A 22,192-nucleotide genomic window follows, 5' to 3' on the forward strand; every position below is an offset into this window, starting at 1 on the left:
TTAACTTGAAAGGGAAAGCAGGAAGGCTGTAGAGAAGTTCAGAGGTCAAATCTTATCTGATGGCTTCCATTTAAGACAATGCAGCCCTCCGACATGAAATCAATACCAACAGTCCAGCACTATTCAGGCCCCTGGCTCCATATGGTTGTTGAGTGTTGTGTCAACTAAAAAAAAATGAAGAATTCAACTGAAACAAATCTGTACAGATCACTCATGTCGGTGTGCCAGCAGACTAATGTGTTAGTTTTGCAGTTAAACCATTGAATCCACACAAATATAAAATGCAATTTGAGAATAATTCTGCAGGCTCTTGATTTGTTGAACCTTGAAGACTTTAAATCTGAGCAGTTTTAGAGGACAAGTTTACACCTCATCTGCTTTGGAGAGGGTTTTTTTGGGGGGTTTTTTTTTAGTCTCGGAAAAAATCAGCAAAACTCTCCACGCTGCTGAATTCTACGGAGACTGACCACAATCCAATTTTTTTTTTTTTGCATTCTTTTTGTGAATATATGTGGCTAGAAATGCAGTAAAATATAAATGACTCCTGCCAAGAACTCTTTCCGGTCAGCTAAATTCATATATTCAGATTTACCTCCGGTGCGGCGTGCAGTATGGTGGAGTGTTACATCGAGAGCAAGAGATTTGTGTCTCCTGAGAGACGGGAGGATGTTGCAGTTTAACAGGAAAACAGCACAGTTCAGAAGCAGCTGACTGAATACCCAACACTTTAGCTTCTTTGACAGGGACAGAAAACAGAGAAAAAACACTTTGTACCACATTTTAGCAGTTTGTTCATTTCTGCCTGCATTCGCTGTGCAGATCAGAAAATGTAACTTTATTCAGGTTAATCATAAAAGAGAACCAAGAGCAGTTTCTCACGGAGCATTTCTGCAACCACGAGAAAAGAAGAAAAAAAAAATCAGGAACTGACATTGTCCCCAGAGGTTGAAGCTGTTATATTCCCCTGGGATTTGTGTCTTGAGAAAAAATTAAAAAAAACAAATGAATAACAGTCTCATGAGGGTAAGATTTTATTCACAAAAAATGAAATATCACAATGATGTAGTGTTTGAGCAGAGTTCATGGAAAAGTAAGACATGACCTCCGCTCCCAGTCCACATGCTACAAGTATATTACTTCCAATGCTGTTACAGTGAGCAGTCAGGCTCCTCATCACCGCATTCACGGTGCATGCACACGGTTTCACGCTTAGGTTAGTCATCATCAAAGTCAGATTAAACAACAAAAATGAAACCGATAATTCACATTTCAAAATTGTATCACAGCTCAAGACGATGACTCAACACGGACGAGGCAAAAAAAGAAAGAAATGCTAAACAGTGTCCTCTGTGGTGAACATTCATGTATACCTTTAATGAAGTATAGACATCATCTTACTGCAGTTTTATGGTTTTGGCAATGAAATAATGTTAATGCTAACCAGGGTGGAATAGACAGTGCGCTGACATCATGATGCAGCACAGACGGGGAGCTAAAATGAATCCTAGCTTGTAGAATAAAGCACTTGATATTAGTGTACAGATGGTACACATTTAGAATTCTATACAAAAACTGGTATCATGTTAGAATTCAAATATTGGCCCTTTTGTTGACTGTGACAACTTTATATCAAAAGAAGTGGCTTCATGTAGAAAACAAGCCAGCAGGAAATCTGACATCAGAGACCATCAGACCAAACTGAAATCACAGTATTTCTCTACTGTGACGTAAAAATCCTGCTCACGCTGAAGTAAACATGATTGAAGAAGAAGAATATAGGAACTAAAGCAAAAATGAAATCACACTGTCACACAAAGTGGAGACCGACGATTGAATTTTAAGTACATTTTCTCCTGACTTAATAAAACACGACAAACTCATTATACCACTAAAGTTATTAAAAGGTCGCAAACAGTTAACTGATACTGCAGTGTGACCTTGTTTACATGAAACCCTGTCTGTTAAAAAGTAATACGCAATGACTAAAATCCCTAATAAAATATGTGTACACATCCATGAACATGTGCTCCACGGTCCAACACTTGAGTCTTCGTTTTGTCCCATTGGAAAAAAATCCCCAGAATGTCAAGAATAATTTGAAAATGGGGGCTGCTGATAAATGTGTGTTTAGGTCACCCCAGCTGTGGTTGACAGTTTGGGAGTGAGATCGGAGTGTGTGAGGACGGGAGAGGTTGCGGTCGACGGGTGGGTTGTGGTGGGGAACCATCATGCTGATCACCTCCTGAGTTCTGAGGAGGGGGGCAGACACAACAGAGCAGGGGTGAGAACAACGAGGAGAGAAAAGATAAATGTTCTTTTCTACTCTGTGAATTCGGGAGCCAAGAATTACAGAGTGCTGGTTAGCTTAACTAAGGGTAGGTGTAGGGCAGGTTAGCACACCTCTGTCTTGTGAAGCCTTAAATTCAGGTCAAATAGATCAAGATCAGGTTGTTTGTTTGTCCTGAAGTCATCTTTGTCATCCTCTCTTACAAAGTGGGCCATGATTCGTGGCAGCAGTCGCTCTTCTAACATTTAGTTTATTGGCTATGCTGACAATCTTTTGAGGTGCTGCATCGAATCCCTCCGCCCAGTCAGGGAAGTCGTTCCAGGTTTGTGTCTGATGCTAAAATTAAAATATCTAATGATTTTTAATTATTTCACAAATAATTTTGTGCACATCTCCAGTTGTCTAGTTGTTATTAATGCAGGCAAAGACTGTTTCGGAGAAGAAAAAAAACTTTTGATGGCTTTCGAGCTATGCTAACCTGCCCATGCACTACCATTCATTGTGCTAAGCTCGCCAGCAGTCAGATGGCCCCTGTGGGTCCCAGCTCCCTGCTACACCGACAGAGGAGAGGATGGTATCTATCCTCTCATCTGGCTCTGGGGAGGATGGACAAGAAGCACAGTTTCCCAAAAGCTTACATGTTCCTTTAACACTATCATTAATACTGAAAGCACAAAACAGTAATAGAGCTAAAGAGCTCAAATGTACGTAATGTCAAATGTAAAAGTCACAGTGAGCAGGCTGTAACATCCTCGGTGTGGGAATCTCATCATTCTGTAGCACAGAGTAAAGGTCATCATCAAAAAGCAGTTCATTCTCAGAAGAATTAATTTAAACAGCAGCAAAACAAAATCACGGCTGTAAAAATGCCAATATCCTGTCGGGGACAATGTATTTCTCTCTGGCCGACAATCCACATGGAGAAGCCGGCCAGCGCTGCAGTTAGTGAGGCGGCAGTGACAGTGGGGAGGATTCAATAGACATAGATCAGTGAAAGGTGCTGATCATCGCTGCTCCAACTACACTGGACACAAAGGAGAGCTTGTGTCCCGCTGGCACTTCATCTCAGTTCATACGGCGACTCCACTGGACCAGACTGGTAATGACCCTCCAGGGATGGGAGCAAGATTACTGCTCTCACACACTGAATCTCCCCTCCTATAGAATCACGACATACAGATACATCCACTGGCTGTACGTCGCACACTCACAATCTTACCAGTGAGAGGAACCCAAGTCAATGGCTGTTTGTCTTCAGGGCGAAGAACAAGAACACCGGCTGGGAGAAAAACACAAGATGATACCTCTGTTACTCCGCACTGCTGCTGTGTTTGCTTTTACGACACTAACATTTTTCTCTGGAAGTGTTACCTTGTGATCTCCCATACACACATTAGGACCCACTGTGTTGTAAATAACACTCTTCTCACTGTCGTCCCACTGAAAGAGAGGTTCTCCGTTATTTGGACAAGAATGGAAACACTTAGCACCAAGGAGAAAATCCATGACTTTTTAAGGTTAAAATAAGACAGGACAGATGTTAATATTACGTTAGATGTATCAAGCTCTCCTTCAAAACAGCCGTCATGCATGCGATTGCAGTATTTCATTCGGCTGCCCGTTGCTTTGAAAATCGAGGCTAGCTAGAGGCTACTCTCAGAGCACAGACCTCCATGGTGTGTTGCTGACTGACTGAAGAATTCCATTTTCAACAAAGTTTCCCCAAAAAATGAAAGGGATCTTTCTAGGCCCGTGCTTCACCCACCAAGTTTGCTACATCATCAGAAACTTAAGTTTCATGCTTTTAAGCCTTAATCAACTTTAAAAAAAAATTTTTTTTTTACTTGATTTGTATAAAAATCTTTCTTAAATAATCTTTCTTCTTATTCAGGCATTGGAACGCGTATGTGGTTTCAGGGAGGAATACGGCTGATAGAGCCAAGTAGTCTCAAGTAAGGGACTTTAAAATGGGTCTGACTTGTTTTAACTTGTACAAACAGACGAGCTCAAATCACTTGAACAAAAGCAAAAAGAGAGAGCTATGAAATTAATTTTTGGAAAGGAACTAATCCAAATGTATGACTATTTAATGAGTTCCAAAGCCTATTTTAAGACTTTTTATCAAACACTATGAGCACAATTGTATGAAGAAATCAACACTCATGGAAGAAGGTTTTTCACTCACATTGTGGATGAATTCTTGGGCAGTGTGTGACATTAAAATGCGGTCGCACCAGGCTGGACAGCGAGTGTTCATGTACTGGGTTGGTTTAGTGTACTCTTCACTGTAGGGGTAGCTGGAGACACAGAGACGGGAGGCGCTTGAGTACTTGAGTATAACAGCAGAATATTTATACCACAGGAATGACAGATCTCCTTCACCTGGGTGGAAACTTGATTTCTTCCTCTCTAACAACGTCATGAAAGGCAGTCACTTCTTTATCGTACTGCAACAGCTGAGGGTCAGAATATATTGCTGATTAGCTCCACAGGAAATTTGATTTAAATCCTCATCATGATGTGAGAGGCTTCAACTAAAGCCAGTGTCAAAGCTGACTGATGGCACTTTTACTTGTATGTGTTTGAATCACTCATAGGAATTTATTTCCACTGATTAGCTCTAATCTAAAACCTGTGAAGGCATCTTAGGTTGTGGCATCTTAGATTGTGGCCAAGCAGTCAAATGTGTTGTAGGTTTAAGTCACAGAGTTTCTGGGTGAAAGTTCAGAATTTCTCACTGCTTTGCCGTTGTCCTCCCTGAACATGGCCTGGTGCAGGTAGGCGAAGAGCTTCTCCTCGATCAGCAGAAGCACCTGCAGGTGAGGCAAGAACACGTTAGGAAACACGGGTAATAAAATTTCGATTCTACGTGAGAGTCGTAATCACCCGGCGGTCATCTTTTTCCTCGTAGATTATTTTCTCCACTTCGTTGCTGCTGTCCTTCCTCACTGTTTGTACGTCTGCCGATGTAGACAGATGCTGCTCACACAGGTAAGGAAGTGTCAAATGGGGAGTGTGTGTGTCTGTGTGTTAGTGGGGTGGAGCACGCAAATTTCTACAGCAACAGCAGTTAACGGCTTACCTGGACTACACTTCGCGTGTCCAAACGGAAGTTAAAATCTCCAAACAGGAAGAAAGGCAGAGAAGTGTGGCGGTTGTCTGATATCCTGGAAGAGAAGAGTAACCTACTGTCAGGAATCACATGACACTGCCATGTCTTATGCAGAGGTCAGAGGTCATGTGAATATCTCGTTTAAACGATGACATCCGGGGCTCTTTGACTGATGTACATATTAGTCAGGTCATTAGGTGATACATTTTCCTTGTCGGTTTCAATGGGTGGGCGTGGGACCTGTTGATGATGTATCTGAGAGCTTTGTGGCGGTTAGCTGAGTAAATGGAAGGACTGGAGTCGCAGGCAATCAGGTTGGAGGCATCGTGGAACAGGTGGACATTGACCAGGTCCAGTTCTCTGTGTTGAAAAACAGAGAATATACAGTAGGTGATATAAATGGCAGGTGGAGGAAAAAAAACAGGAAATCGTCTGATAAGCCTAAAACGTGACATCTGATAGGCGTGTGGGTCTGTGCGCCAACATGGGTGTCACTTGAGGATCTTTCTTATCAGTGACTGCGTTGATATTAATGCAAAGTCCAGGAACAAGCGCATTTATCTTCTGTGCTGAGCATTAACTCCTTTTCTCTAGCTGTCACTGTGAAACAATCAATGTGCATCCATCATAAGAGCAGTGTTGACTTATAGCATGATCTTGTGACACACGGATCCTGGGTTCCTTTGTTACAGCCCCCAGGTGAAAACACGGCAGCGCAAATAGCAACTACAGTAAACGAAACACAAGCCAGTGAGTGGTTCTTCTCAGGGCTACAGCCAAATCACTATTTAAAAACAGGCATTTAAATGTATCCATGAATGTTCTCTAAAAATACATACGACAACAAAAAAAAAGTGTGAGTGTGAACCACTGCAGCAGAAAATGATTGTTCCTGAACCTGCTCAACTCAAACAACTCACATGTCATGCATTTCTGTCTGATATCTCTTAACAAAATTAGATGTTGTGTTAAATCTGCTTTCTCAGATCTTTTGGCCCGCTAACTTGTTTGTCTGTTATTTAGCATGCTTAGTGCTTTTCCGAGGTAGCCTAAGTTGGCCGACCCTTCTAAATGAACAGTAATTAGTCATGGGAACTATTGTGTGTGTGAACATATTTATTAAAGCCACCTTGACGTACAAAGGGCTTTTGCTGAAAGTCAAGTATCAAAAAAGTCAGGTAAATTAAAGCAGCATTGTGTGATTTTTAACAACCAGACTGAGAGGAACAGAAACAAAGATGCCATCCTGCTGCGACATTGTTCACGACCAATTTAAACTCCAGCAGCTGAAACAACATCCATTTGCTAACGGCTAGTTGACTACCAGTAGGTAAAGATCGCTGTTTCTCCATAACCTTCCTCTTCTGTGAAACCGTAGTGTAATAGAGCAACATGCAATAAACACACAGGCACTTTAGTGCTCAGCACTTTTCTGGAACTTCAAATTGTCTGCCTTCTTTGTGTGTTCCTGTGTTGTCAGCGTGAAATGTCTGTTTTTAGGACGTTATACAGCATGTACGCAAATGGTTCAGTGATTTGGTTTACACCTGTTTTTTTCTGAAGCTTTGCAGCACTGAGCCCAAGACAAATTTCCCTTCAAAGACCATCAACTTTACTCTTACTTTGTCTAAAAGATGATTTCCCCAAATCTTTCTCTAGCTCAAGGTAAATGGCGCAGGAACGGATGTATGGAGCATCATCCTCTTTATTACGAGGCAGTGCATCACTGAAATGCTGCTGATCTAAGATCTAAATTGATCTATCAATGTTGCGTTACGTTGTTTAACCATATTGAGGCTGTATATTGATTTGGCACTTGATTAAGCATTGGAACCCAAAACCAAAACAGCTTGTTTTTTGCCAACAAATCATTGTATTAAGATCATTTTGTTTTTATTTAACTCCTTTCTGAGGACCTTTGATGGATTGTAAGATCACATCCAAGCTTATTTGTATTTATGCATTTATTATGTACTTTTGTTATCAGGACAATCTCTCTAGATACTGGAACACTACCAAAGTCAACCGGCAAGAAACCATATTTTTTGTGTGAGTGATTTTTGAGTGAGGTCGGTGTACGTACTGGTTGTGTATGATCCAGCGGGTCCTCATGAAGCCCTTTCTGGACCACTTGAACTGCAACAAAGATAAATTAGAGTGGGTCACTAAACAGCAGTGAGACATGTCTTTGAAGGGCCAAACTGATAATTATTGATCCTTTCACATAATTTGTCTCATCTCCCTGTCAGAGCAGGCAGACAGCCCCTACAACCCCAGTAGACTCATTTATCCCACCATCTCCCTTCGGTCCACATGTACCCCTCCCCTCACACACACACACACACACACACACACACACACACACACACACACACACACACACACACACACACACACACGTGCGCGTGCAGGCATACACAGATGCACACTCATGCATGCATACTCACATCAGGCCAGAAATTCTTTGGGAATTTTTCTTTTTCCACCGTGGCGACCCCATCCAGAGAGCCCACATACTTGCTGTGTCCTGACACTGCTTTAAAATCCTTAACTGTGAGGGGCAGCGAGGGTGCGGGAGGATGAGAGAGGGATGGAGGGGTGTGAAATGTAAAAGAGTGAGAAAACATGCAAACAGCGATCAATAAACTGGTGTTAACCTCATCAGAGCGGCATACATGATGAGAGGATCTATAAAGCAGCCATTAGACTGTGTTTGGCGAACAACAGTCGGTGTGGGCAACTCAGCGAGTGGCAGCTGCAGGATGTTTATGGCTCTTCCATAAGCTTTTCGGAGGAGCTTTTTCACACCTAACGTGACTGGACTATGCAGCCAGAAAATAACAGCTCCACTTTAGATTCAGCATCTTTGCAAATGTGGTGGCAGGGAGGGGCGGCCATCAAACCAGCAGCTTGATAGTTGTGCCGCAAAGCTTTTCCTCATCATATACAATGTAGTTCACTGAAGAATTAAGCCGGAAATACAAAGTTAGAATAAAAGAAAATCTGTCCATCACCATTTGGCAAACACGCAAACCAATAAATGTACGAACGAGTAAAAATAGGAGAATTGCTTTTACCATTGAAATCATACTGGCAGATGTTTGTCAGTGCCTTGTGGATAAAGTACATGCTCCCCAAAGCCTGCAGAACAAGAACAAGAACAAGACAGGAGACGTTTCACAATATACAGGATACATACGGATGCATTTGTTCATGCTGTTCTCTCGAGGGAACTAAACTCATGTGGCAATGGGTTAATTTATCATGGGAACTAGATAATGAGTTAATGATGGATCACAATTAATCCATAATTATTACATTATCGTGGCAATTAGTGGTGTAAATGTTACAGCCTGTAATTGATCTGGAAAGATTAATTATTAATTTTACTGAGGTGCAAATTAATTATACTATACTAATTAGACAGACTGTTTTGTAAACTGGTAGCCTTTTCTGTAGCGTGGCATGTTCTGTTTTGTTTATGTTGTAAAATGGAAATAAAGTATATTTTTAAAAAGTGCAAATTTATTCGATGACCGAATTTGGCCTCTTATTCTGTGAATGTTTGCAGCAGTGCGTTCCTCCTGCATCCATGTGTGGCTCACAGTACACAGGCTAAACACACAGTCACTCCGTTACGGCAGGTTTGATGGTGCTTTGGCCAAACATGTTTCATACACCTAAATAAATGCAGCCATTAGCACTACAGTCCACTAGCAGCACGGAACTTTATCAAATTGTCATAGGGGAGGTTTGGAAATGAAACAATGACGCCATGTTTGATGGGAGGTTTCTTAGAAGCGTGTATTACAGGAGCAGTGACCCACAAACAAACAATAACACCATCATCTCAACTCCGCGGCAGCGATGATGAAGTGAATTGTTCGTTTCCTCATCATGTGAGCTGAACTGTGAGCAATGATACAGTAAGACTGTATACTGCTACTCTGCCAAAGACACAAAACTTTAAAAAATACAGATGTATGAAGTGTAGATAGGCGTGCGCAACATATCCATGAAAAGCCCCTCATACGCACATTTCAGCACCCGATCATCCCTGACGTGGGCTGACAATTTTTAATGTACTAACTGCCTGCTCCACTGGTCTGATTAATCATGCCCCAAGAGATCAATAGAGACAGAAAATTAAAACAATTTAAAAGGTATTAAGCAGTGGGCCTGCTGTCTACCAGCGCCGCCGCTGTGACTGGGGGCCAAAGAAAAATCAGCCAGTGCTCAGAGGGCTCAGGGCGTGACGGACCACTGTGCAACCCCCCACCACCACCACCAACCCAGCCAGAGCATGAGAGATCTCTCCCTGAAGAGATCATTTATCTTCAGTGCCAAAGTCATCCTCATTTAATAAAATGGAGGTGTCTGTGTGGTTTGCTCCACTGAGCAACAATTAGTGACCAACTTGGCCAAACTGAGGTTACAGCGTGACCAGGAAACAAGTCTGAGATCTCTTTAACAAACAACAAGCTGCCTGGAGAGTGGTAGTTGTAGTTTCATGTCACCATTGCAGCAAAGCTATCTTCTTCTTCCCTATCAATTGTGTACTAAACTGAGATATCTGATCTACATTTGGCCTAGTTTGAGCTGGATCAGCTAAGAAACACACACACACACACACACACACACACACACACACACACACACACACACACACACACACACACACACACACACACACACACACTCCCTCACATACTCTGCCAAACACCTATCTTCATCAATCAGGTTTGTGCACAGTTTAATAAAAAACTATTGACTTACAAGTGATTTTTTATCAAAACACCATTTGTACTGAAAATGCATGCAAGTCTGCCCCCTCTTCTTCAGCTGCCCCTCTGAAAGGAGAGCCCCCCAAACTCTCTCTTGGCCACATAACGGATGATCTGCAGCCAAGGGAAAACAAATTGAAAATCAATGCAGGTGGCACAGACGAAATGAGAATGAGGCATGGGGTGGGAAGGAGGAGGAGGAGGGGGGTGCGGGTGGGGGGGCTGCATCCCTCTTAGGGCAAAGAGTGGAGGGTGCGAAGACTTGAGTGCAGGCAGGGAAAACTTAGTCCCAGCTGTCCTCCAGCCCCCCTCACGGTTTATTTATCGTGTACAAATGGGCTGGGATCGATAGTTTTAATCTAGAGTTAAATGTATTGACTTTGGCCGTCTCCCACACACCTGGCCATTGACTGGCTCCCTTTGACTTCACACGCCTCACTCCACTAATGCAACCATTGACCCCTACTGTCAGATGACGGGTGGAGGGTATCACCTGGGAGGAGTAGGGTTAATAGTTTAAGAACTACTCAGCCACTTTCCTGGATCGGGAGGGGGGGAGTGGTGGTTCCCAATCAAGGGGTTTCAGTAGCACAGACAAACATGTGGTCTGAGCTCAGTGAGGCCACGAAAGAGACTGACAACTTGTTTGTGCCGGATGAGGCCACTACAAAGGAAGTTGGAGGCAAGCACTGGCTTCCATGAGGCTGGATCCAGATCTGAGTACAAGTTACTCTACAGTTCAGTTCATCTGATTACTGTAGTGGTAACTTCCATCCAAAAGTCCATCCATATTTTCAAGTCAGCTGTTGCATACCAGCCACCGTCCACCTGAATTCAATATTTTGTTTTTCTGTCTCCTCTTTTTCGGGTTCGCCATGTGGTTTTTGATTGTCCTGATGCATCCTGAGTGGCCCAATCACAGGTGTACAGCCCTGAGTACAGGTGTGAACGCACATTAGCCACGAGCCATATTGAAGGAGGGCCTGCTGATGTCCTTGGTCTAAGCGTTTATAAAGCATGCCGACAGCAGCGCGAATATCTGATCATTTTAAAGAGATATATTCAGGATGTATTAGAGATATACGGCAGGTGCATCAAACATCTTGAAAAACACACCAAGTCTGTATTGGTTTGATTTCTCTCTTATCTGCTTTTACACATTCCGACTAATCAGACAAGGAAAGGCATCAATGCACCGCTCTTGCCCAGCAGCTTCTCCTCTTCTTCCTCTGCATTCACAGAACCCAGACAGCTCCAGACTTGTGTGCTCTTGTCTGTTGTCTGGGTTTTGTTGTGTGCCGCCTCACTGTTGCCCTGCTTCTCCAGGGGCTTCTGTATCTAGGTTTCCCAACAAAGTGGAAAAGACCGAGTTACACTTCGCTGCTCACATTTGGTGGGTGCTAATGTCAAACCAACAGTGGCGAAAAGCAATCTTTATTCCGAATGCGAAAAATGTCCCGAGCTCACAGTGAGTAACGACTACACTGTTCCGAACTGTATCTTTAAGAAATATGCAAATGTGGCCCTGGCTGTTGATTTGCACGTTTGACATTGTGGAGTGAGCTTCAACACAGTCCCCAAACAAACCTGCCCACACCCACAGAAGAAATCATAAAAGGAAGTTCCACTAAAACACTATCTGATAACGTTTGTTTTATGATGGGATGTAAAAAAAACAAAACAAAAAACAACCAAAAAAACTTTCATGGATTCAACTTCATACTCCAATGTGAGCACTTCTTTCATATTCTGAGCACATTCTTACTGAAATTTTCCTTTCAGAGTCACAACTCATTGTTATTCAACTGATGATTTTATAACCTGTTTATTGACTGTGTTAGTTTGCTTCCTGTGGTTGTTTTGTTTCTTTGGGTCTTTAATGCATTAATTAGGCCCAGCACAGCTAATTTCTTTGTAATTACATTGACAATAAAGGCTTTCCATTGTATTCTTTTGTGCTGAGTTCACGGTGAAAACGCTTTCCTCTTTCATTTTTTTTTCAGCGTGCAATTGTCCTAAAAAGCGACTAAGAAAAAAAATCTGATCGATATAAACATAACAAAATTATTAGTACACAAAAAAATAGAATGGATTAAACTTAGGCCAATATTGCAGACGGTGAATGTTTCTGATGTTTCACAGGAGCCTACCAACCTATTTTTAGACAACACAAGCAACAAGCAGCTAGTTTTTACCTCAACCACCTTCACCTGACGCAGAACATGACCCCCATCTAGTGGAGGGAACATGGAAGTTCATGTGAAGTATGTCAGCGTATGTTTGTGTGGTTCTCACCGTGAAGCTCCCCTCTGCCTGGAACTGGTTATCCACATAGATGCAGACCCTGTCGAAGTCCCTCATCGCTACATTCGACTCGATGCTCCTGAAAAAAACAAAACAAAAAAAACACCAACAATCAATCAGCATGGAAACACTTTGTTTCTTAGGCGATGGAGCTGGAGAGAATCGTTGATTAGCCCAAAAAAATGAACAAATTTTAGCATTAATATACTGTTTTAAAGTCAAATTCTTGAAACACATGTGCTTGGTCTCCTTTGACACATTCTGCACCAAGTAATTGGATGATGAAGTGCTTCATTCATCATAATTCACTCACAATCATTGATAATGCTGATTATTTGTGAGTTGCAGCCCAAACTTTATGCAAGAATAAACTAAGAAAGAGACTCTCCTCTCGAATAATAAAAAAAAAATCAGTGACAAATAACAAAGACATTGTAAAGGATGAAGTCTTCAGGTGTGCAGCAGTTTATTCCTACCAGAAGAACTTTTCAGCGTGGCCCATGTTGACCATGTACTCCTTCCCTCCCACTTCCTGAAAGTGCAGTGCGATGAACTGCGGCTTGCAGCTGTGGATGGTCTGTTTCACAGCAAAGACACCATGACATCATTACATTAAGCTACATGTTACATGATGTCATGGTACAGTGGTGCATCTTCTTGTCCCATATAAGGGAATAATGTCAACAGTCTACGTATATGATAATGGCACCAGAATGACAATTCCAGAATTTGTCCTTTAAAACTATGAATCATTACTAATATGGAAATCCAGACAGGAGTCACAAACCTACCTTAAATAATTCTTGCAGCCATTCACTTTGAATTTCACCCACCTAATGAAACGACAAGCAGAAAAATAACAGCAGCGTTACTTATTTACAGAGAATAGCAATCCATGACAAGTGGTACAGGGTTGACGATCTCATGTATGACCTGTATTCAGTATAAACACGGAGTCCTTGATAGTAACTGACTGGGAATGCCTCCAAACTACAGTCGGCAAAATAATGCATTAATTTCAGTAAATTTGAAAATTAGGTGATGAAAAATGTGCACAATATCTGAACTTTCATTTGTTTGATTGCCGCATGTTTGCCTCCATCCATCCATTTTCTTCCGCTTATTTCTGTTAAGGGTCGCGGGGGGGGGCAGGAGCCTATCCCAGCCCCTACGGCGAGAGGCGGGGTTCACCCTGGACAGGTCGCTAGTCCATCGCCAACATATATAGACAGACAACCATTCACACTCACAGTCACACCTACGGTCAATTTAGACCATCCCCTCTTGATGTCTTTTGACTGTGGGAGGAAGCTGGAGTACCAGAGCGAACCCACACAGGAACAGGGAGAACATGGAGACTCCACACAGAAAAATCCCGTGACTGAGCCGGGGCTCGAACCCAGAACCTCCTTGCTGTCAGGTGACAGTTCTAACCACTGCACCACCGTGCCGCCTTGCCTACAGATAATGCAATGGAAAGATGATGAGATGAGATGGTTTATCACCACTTTCACTGAATTTTGGGTGGTTCAGGCAGCTTTGCTAGGCCTGCAGTGCTGGAATAAATGACTGCAACATACACACACACACATTTATTTTCTGACATTAAATGTTAATTCAGGGAACACAGTTTCACTGTCTAACCTTCACATATTCACTGTTCTTGTTCATGTTAACCATACGCTTTTCACTACAAAAGGTGGTAAACAAAATAATTTTGTGTGTGTGTGTGTGTGTGTGTGTATGTATGTTTGTGAATACATGTGTCCAAATACAAAGAGAGCACAAAATCCTGGCCCTCCTTCAAACTAGCATTGGTGTCAGTATCCTTCTCTGGAGCGACTTCCTCCATCCACGACACAGCTTTGGCTCCAAGATTTCAAAATAAAAGCACAAAATAATAAAAAAAAAAGACCCCAGAAATCACTGTGGTGTATATACAAGCATATGATTCGGAAGAACTAATTCACACATTATTTTCCTACACATTGACAGACTGGTCTCTAACTTGCATGGTGTCCCAACACACAGACCATTTTCCTACACATTGACAGACTGGTCTCTAACTTGCATGGTGTCCCAACACACAGACCTAAAAATACAGCAGGAGCCCTTCCAGTTAGCGTCAAATTCAGGACAGCGAAGGGGGTGCTTGCAGGATACATTGGTCATCCCCACTGACTATTTTCCTTTAATGTCACAGTCAGAGTGAAGCTCATAAAATGTGCTTCTGTTGGCTGACCTGGAGGTTAGCATTGCCACAGGTTCCCTCGGGCAAAAAGCCAATGGGCTTTTTATACTACATTTTTGATAATCACCAAAAAATAAGCTCTGTGGTAAACAAAAGTTAATGAGACTGTCATGTTTTCGCCAGCAAGATAATCATCACAAATGAACAGCATTACTGTGGAAAAATCCTCTCCTTCAAGAGAAGCCTTCATTGTCACATGTAAATGGAGCGGGGAAATGTCTCCTCTGCAATTAACCCTCCCTTTATGAAGGCAGTCTTCTCTGGGACCAACAGGAGTAATTACATCAAGACAAAACAATTGAGCAAACTGTCTTATATCGAGATATTGTGTATTGAAATAGACTCCAATATTATTCAGTCCTCTTTGGAACTACATCTGGTCTTTCAAAAACACTGAAAGAAGTCGTTACACCCGAAGGAATCGGGTTCAGTGTCGCCTCAGTGTCGCCTCAGTGTCGCCTCTGTGACGCTGCGGACGTTTAATCAAAAGCGTCTTCTTCATCTCTCCTCTGAGACAATTTCATTTCTGGATTTAGGACTCATGTCTACTGTTCTATAGATAGTGAAAGTACAGACAGGCATCTCATGATAGCGTTAGCCATCATTTAACAACAGCCAATCACCATTGAGTTCCTAACTTAACAGTGATATGCGCTTTGATAGAAACAGCATTCATTCATTCTAATAAAACAAATAGCAGCACATATTGTGGACACATGGAGCCTGGATGTAAAACACATGTTGTCTTTTCCCCTGACAGAAATCTCACAGGCGCAGCTATTTCAGGTCACACAGACTAACGTGGGATCCATGTGATGCAGCCGGCATCCATGTTAACGTCTTTTAAAAATAAAAAACAGGTTAATGTTAAAATCCATTGTTGGTTCGATGCAAGACTCCACAGTTGGACTGAAAATCATCCAAGAGTCAGTGTCACGAGTGGATGTTTAAATGACGTTTGGTTAGTAACCAAGACAACATGTCAGCGCCAGCTGTTGTCAGATTTGATGTATGCTTTAAATGTTGCCCTGACTTTCAGTTTTGTTCCCCTGATGTTAAATAATCAAAGCAAATCCCACCTAAAGATGTTGCTGGCCAACTGAGGGGAGTTAAGGCTTGTGCCATACGAGCGCTGTTGTTTCAACTCAGAAAAAGAAGATGGTGGGCTGAAGCATTGTTCTTTATGAAATTAATAAATAAATACCATTTGATTTTCAGGCGACGTCATTGTCTTGTTTGTTTGTGGCTATTCTCCGTGGCCATGGGCTGTTTCATGTTGATTCGGCCAACTGGCGAGGAGATAAGTGGACATTTTATAGTATTCATTTTATAGTATGATATCATAAAATTCACTTTCCTAGCAGTCTTTCATGAGGGTGGGGGTGGGTCCTCCTGCCTCAGCTGCGAAGGTCATCAGCTGACAGGAAGACAAAACTGGCACACATTCACACACAGGCATTGCTTACACGCCAACCCTGTGTGGTCTGGTTCCAGCTACGTAACTCTGACTTAGTTTTAACCGACACAACCCCATCAAACCCAGTAGTTACCTCTGGCATTCGTAACATGCAGCAGAGTAGCGGACATGCACCCATTCAACAGATGACGTTACGCAGCTAACTTATATTCTGTGACTTGACCCTGAGTTTCAGTCTTTTCCCTACCAGAGTAGTATCATGCTCCATCAAGCTGGGATTTGTGGTGCTGCTGAACTGTATTGAGTTTAACTGAGAGCGTTCCTAATATTTTGTCCATCCCCCCGATATCAAATAGACCAAATATGAGGAACATGTTTAAAAATAGCACACAACCCCTTTAACCATTCAAAAATGGTCATCTCATGATATCAAAATGCTCCTAAAGCGAAAGAAGGACACTTGGAGGAGACGGAGGATCTGATTTTGAGGAATAGAGAGTTTTGCCTCCTCTGACGGGACAGGCATGACCGTCGTTACGTCTGTAGACGCTTGTCAGGACAGGAGCTCTCACAGCCAGGAGCTGCAACCCTGAGCCTGACCTCATCATCATCTTGTGTAGACCACCAGGAATTGGAGGTGTGTCCTCAATTTCTGGTCTATTGCTAATTTCTGGTGCTGAGTCCATGGGTCACGTCACATGGAAACCCTTGCAATTTAAAAAAACAAAAAACAAAACCAAAACTTGTCTGTTGCAGTGTATGAAAAACAACGTCCCTTCCGTACTTCCTGTTAAGGGCTATTATCTGGTACTAATTTGGAGCTTCTAAGTCACATGACACGGAGGCTATGAAAAAAAAGTGACAAATGTTGCATAAAAATTTCATGTAAAATAGAGGAAATAAAATGCAATTAAGGAGGTTTGTTTTATTCCTCTTATCAAAAAAATAAATTATGAATTTGGTATTATACACGAAATATAAGAATTTTGCCAAAAATACTGTAGAGGAGGCAGTCAAATATAAGTCAATAAGCAGTGCAACCTATACTTTGAGTCTGGTACAAATATCTAGAACTGAATCCCTTGGTCACATGACATGGAAGCCATCAAAAGAAAGAGCGAGTTTTGCGGTGTGTGCAAAATGCATTTGGCACTAAAATATTCATATAAACTACAGCAGATCATAAAATGGGATTGCACGAGTTGTGTCATGACATGGAAGCTATCAAAAAGAAAACTATTCATTTTGTGGGACACAAAAATTCATTTTTCAGCACAAGCAATGACATTTTTAAAAAAGGGGGCGTGTCCTTCACTGCTAGTTATTATGAATTGAGACTGAGTGGAGACAAACAATGCAATTTGCTGTAAAATATGTATCCTTGAGTCGGGGAGGGGGGGTAGGCACAACCTTTATATTCCAAGTATTTACTTAACTAATTCTAATTCTTTTTTAGTTTTCCACTCAATCATTTTCCACAGCTCTGCTTTCGAGAGTACTTTTACTCGTTTTCTTTCATTGTCATGTCCTCACACCTGTTCCAGTTTCCTCTCTTACGCATGAAAGCGGCGTGTGTTTGTAGGTGCTTGCTCAGAGAATGTAACAAGCAGTTCCCCAGAGATGTGAATGGTCGCAAGAGTGAAAAGCTTTTACTTCTGATTCTCCTCTTCGTCCGTAAAAACTGGCTTCCCAGGCTTTTAACGGCCGTGAGCGGTGAATCAATCAGCCGCTGCCCCTGGAGCCAGGCTGCTGTGGCATTTCAAACTTTCAGGTTTTTACACACCCTTCTGAGGATTCTGACTAACAGATTTGTGTACAATCCTCCGAGGCAGATGTGCTCTACCGCGGGGTGAGAGGTGCGTTTGCCTCTGTGTTTGTATGGCAGCCTGAAGGACACCAGTCACAAGATTCGAGAAACTCAACAGGAGACAAAAGCTCTCACGCTCTCTGCTGATCCTGGGTCATTCATGCAGAACACTGAAGTATAAATGGCAGGAATTTAATCATAGGATGAATAGATTTGGAAGAGACAGAAATGCTAAATGTTTTTATATCAATGTTTTAAGCAAAGTTATCTCATTTATTCAGAAAAACCTAAATCCTAGGAAGAACCCTCCAACGCTACTACATGTACACAAACACATATATATTTTCTGAATTAACTCTGTAATTATACTATGAAAAGAGGTTTTGCCGAATCAGTGACATAAATCATCATCTGCTTTGTTTTTCACAATTCATGACAAAAGTAACTCATTAATTTGGAAGAACAACAGATCTTTTTTCTCAGTGAATGCAATACGCTTCCATAGATTTACAGCATTGGAGAGAATAACAGTCATCATTTTTATGAAACAGTCAAACTAAGGTCTATGTTCAATAGATCTGATTATGGTGTCTTTTTTGGGGGGGGTTTTGTGGAGAATTTGGACCAAAGAAAGCTCTTTTCTCAAGTCCGTTGGACACGTTGTGTAGGACGGAGGCAGGACGTGACAGTTCAGATAAATGTGATTCATTTTTGAGCTCTAAATGACCCTGAAAAGGCCGTTCTGACGACTCGTGAGACAGAAACGTAGAGAACATTATCAATTAGAGGAGGAATCAAAACAAAGGGCCCCCACTTTCAAAAAAAAAATACACAGAAACAAAACAATATCATATTTCCCTCTGTGGTAAAAATAGGCTCTCAAATAGAACAAGATGAGACAAGCACCAGAGGTCCTCAGTCACTGCAGTTTCCAGAGAATCATTTTCTGAATCCAGCAACAATTGTACGAGCGATATCAATTTTCCCCATTTTCCAGAGTTCAATAGATCAGTAGTTCAAGATAGCAACTTTATTCTACCATATTTCTTCCTTAAATGTCCCTGGGGACACAGAGCAGCTGAGGGATTGTCTGCTCTGACTGGGTACTCTCAGTACTGCAAAGCCATAGGATTTATCCTGGGATGTGCTTAAGGTCTTTTATCCCAAAGACTGGGAGAATGTTTAGGAGTGTTTGTTTACAGAAATAGGGGTGGGGGGGCGGAGGGGGTTAAGAAAGTAGAAAAAGCTGAAATCCCCTGGTGGTGATACTCATCTGTTTACATATCTCCCACAATGGGTTCTAACATGTTTTCATTGGGGCCAGATCTGGCAACCGGAAACATGGTCCCGAGCCAAATTTCCATGAGTGTAAGAGCTCTCCTCCCCCATGCAAAGTCTGAAAACTGTCAGCTCAGCCCCGGCCAGAGCTGAAGTTTAGCTTGAGTTCAGCTTCTTCAGTCTGTTCTTTCTTAATTCACCTTCCATGCGGTTTAGGAAGGCAGCAACATAGAAAGCGGGTGTGTAAACGCTCTCAGGGAGCTGCATTGTGACAACGATGATTTATTTTAACATGATTCCACACTTGATCTTTCCCTCTCAGTTGATTTCCTTGAACCTCAGCTGTAATCCAAAAACAAATCAAAAATACATGAGACAAAGGAGAGGCTTCAATGATATACAAGGAAACTCATTCGGTGGCGTCGTGAGGCGCAGCGAGGCACCACAGGCTCTAAAGGAGGTTCTGGATTCAATAACACGAAATCAAGCGTGGACATCATAGCGAAACTGGATCTGGCTCCTTTTAACCAGATTATCTTGTTTTCATAAATGTTGGAGAGGGTAATTAATAAAGTTTCATGCATTATCCAGCTTTGATGGCTTACAGATGAGCTGCACAGACACTCCCAAACATGAGCAAACACTGATGTCCGTGTCCGGCTCAGTGAACGGGGGTGATGCTGCAGGAGGCTCCAGAAATCTCTGTGGCCTCGGTAGTCAGTACTACAGTATAACCTGAATACTCAGCAGCATTACTACATCCTTCCAAGAATATTCAGTGGCTTTTACTAGATTTATTATGCGAGTACCACATAGTCATTCCTAAAATATCACATGAATGTTTAATAGTCAGCACTGCATAATACCATGAGAAGTCATTACTTCATTATTTAGTGAGTAGTACTCATCAGTCAGTCCTACATTTTTCATTAATTATTACTATATTTGATATGAGCAAACAGTCATCACTACTACATTATCACCAAAGTACTCAGTAATTACTATATCATTAGTACCCAGTAGTCATTACTACATTATCACCAAAGTACTCAGTAATTACTATATCATTAGTACCCAGTAGTCATTACTACATTATCACCAAAGTACTCAGTAATTACTATATCATTAGTACCCAGTAGTCATTACTACATGATCACCAAAGTACTCAGTAATTACTATATCATTAGTACCCAGTAGTCATTACTACATTATCCCCCAAGTACTCAGTAATTACTATATCATTACAAGCATCCGGTAGTCATTACTACATTATTATCCAAGTACTCAGTAATTATTACTACATTATTAAACGGGTATTCAGCAGTCAATACCACATAATTATGTGAGTAGTGCTCACTTGTCAGTACTATAATACTATTATGTGCGTATACCGTGGCCATGACTTCATTATTACCAAGTACTCAGCAGTCATTACCACGTTAGTTGAGCAGTACTCATTTGCTTGTACTGCATTATGACCCAAGCACTCAGAGGTTATTACATGGGTACTCAGCTGTAATTACTACATTATTTCAGACCTTCTTTAATGTCACATTTTATACGTCTGCCTTCCACCGTTGTGACACTGCTGTAGTGACCGAATCTGTCCCCAGACAAACGGATTCAGAAAGCTGGATCATACAAACACCATGAACGTCACTGGAGGGCTCAAATACTATCAAGTATCAAAAGACACATTTTGATAAACTGGTTTATAATTTCATGATGTGCAACTGTTTGAAGTGTGTGGAAAAGCTAGTGATGAATGATTTATCTGGGTACTAATATTTGGACTTATTCTTTCTTTTACAGCAAACACTTGTAACGTCTGCATGCTCGGAGCGGCGACAGGTCATGTGACACCCCCCCCCAGTCTCAAATGCTGTTAAGATTAGTTACTTCGATTTTACTGATATAATGACACTGATGAGTTCCAGCCAGGAACAACTGACAAACAAGAAGCACCTGCGCTGAAACTCCACAGGTAACGTCAGCGCACACGTGACACATTTGGGTTATTGGGCCACAATGAATGACAGGTGAGCGCGTGAGGGACTGGTTGATGAAACCCTGACCCTGGAGAACTCGCCTCCTTCACCCTCCTCCCGCAGCCCGGCAGCATTAACCGTAATCCCCCGGCAGCCCTGCCTGCCGCGGTTCCAGCTTCTACTATATTCTACACCGACGTTAGTTCACTTACATTATCGAAGAGGGAGCCGACGTTTGCGGTGACGAGCAGCACATCAGTGTGTGTTTCCATGTTTACACTCCACCTCCACACACACACATACACACGCACACACACATACACACACTCCTCCGGAGCTCCACTGCCTCCAGGCCTGTTAGCGACTTCTTCAGGAGCTTATTAATGCTTATTATAAGAGCCGGAACCGCTACAGCTCAAAAGCCCCGGGCAGCTGCATCGCTCAGGTCACACTGAGTGGGAACTTGTTTGCGGATGGCGGGCTGTCGTCTCAGGTCGGCATCATACACAGCGGCGGCGCTCACATCCATCGTCGTCTTGCTGAAGTTAGTTAACTAGCCTTCGTGCGTGGATTTCCGCTCCTCTGCGTGTAATTGGACTAGCAGCTTTAGCGGACTTAGGGGAGGCTGGACGGTGCATCTGCTGCCGCCTCGACCGACGCGCTGCCGCCGCTACTGCTGCGTTTATGAAGCCCGGTGCTCCGCCCACTCACTGGAACTACTGGAGCAACAGTCTTCCTTATGTCAAGTTTAATCGTCTCTAAGCAAAGGTCGTGGCCAGCACAACATATTTTCCTCTCAAAACAGCAGTTGAACGTAAAATCCTGTAAAAAAAAAAAAAAGAGAGAAAGATGGCGAGTAAAGCTAGTGACGTCATTGTCAGATTTTCCTGCTGTAATATATTTACAATAAGACTTCATCAACAACTGGCTGATAAACTGAAAAATCCAGGAAGACATTGAACTC

General features: G+C 42.2%; 1 protein-coding gene across 1 annotated transcript; it reads right to left on the bottom strand.

The window, feature by feature from the left end:
- Positions 1-951: 951 nt before the first annotated feature.
- inpp5l (inositol polyphosphate-5-phosphatase L) lies at positions 952-21,915 on the bottom strand. The gene is made up of 16 exons (XM_086207191.1): positions 21,441-21,915; positions 13,279-13,320; positions 12,964-13,064; positions 12,479-12,566; positions 8,477-8,540; positions 7,847-7,950; positions 7,483-7,535; positions 5,640-5,759; positions 5,370-5,454; positions 5,174-5,266; positions 5,026-5,100; positions 4,670-4,743; positions 4,473-4,584; positions 3,659-3,727; positions 3,507-3,566; positions 952-2,249 (listed from the first exon to the last, which is right to left on the bottom strand). The coding sequence occupies exons 1-15, from the start codon at positions 21,498-21,500 to the stop codon at positions 3,525-3,527; spliced, it is 1,182 nt and encodes a 393-aa protein (XP_086063317.1). The 5' UTR covers positions 21,501-21,915; the 3' UTR covers positions 952-2,249; positions 3,507-3,524.
- Between the last annotated feature and the right edge of the window lie 277 nt (positions 21,916-22,192).

The sequence above is a fragment of the Aulostomus chinensis genome, chromosome 6 (genome assembly GCF_037954235.1).
Source record: "Aulostomus chinensis isolate RoL2024-O1b breed Wild chromosome 6, RoL_Achi_v1.0, whole genome shotgun sequence".
In the NCBI taxonomy this organism is placed as follows: Eukaryota; Metazoa; Chordata; class Actinopteri; order Syngnathiformes; family Aulostomidae; genus Aulostomus; species Aulostomus chinensis.

Coding starts and splice junctions, on each gene's coding strand:
- inpp5l (XM_086207191.1), bottom strand. CDS start 21,500: ATGGAAACACACACTGATGTGCTGCTCGTCACCGCAAACGTCGGCTCC. Junction 5,455..5,639: donor CTCAGATACATCATCAACAG/GTCCCACGCCCA, acceptor CTTCTCTTCCAG/GATATCAGACAACCGCCACA. Junction 4,744..5,025: donor GGGAGGACAACGGCAAAGCA/GTGAGAAATTCT, acceptor TCTGACCCTCAG/CTGTTGCAGTACGATAAAGA.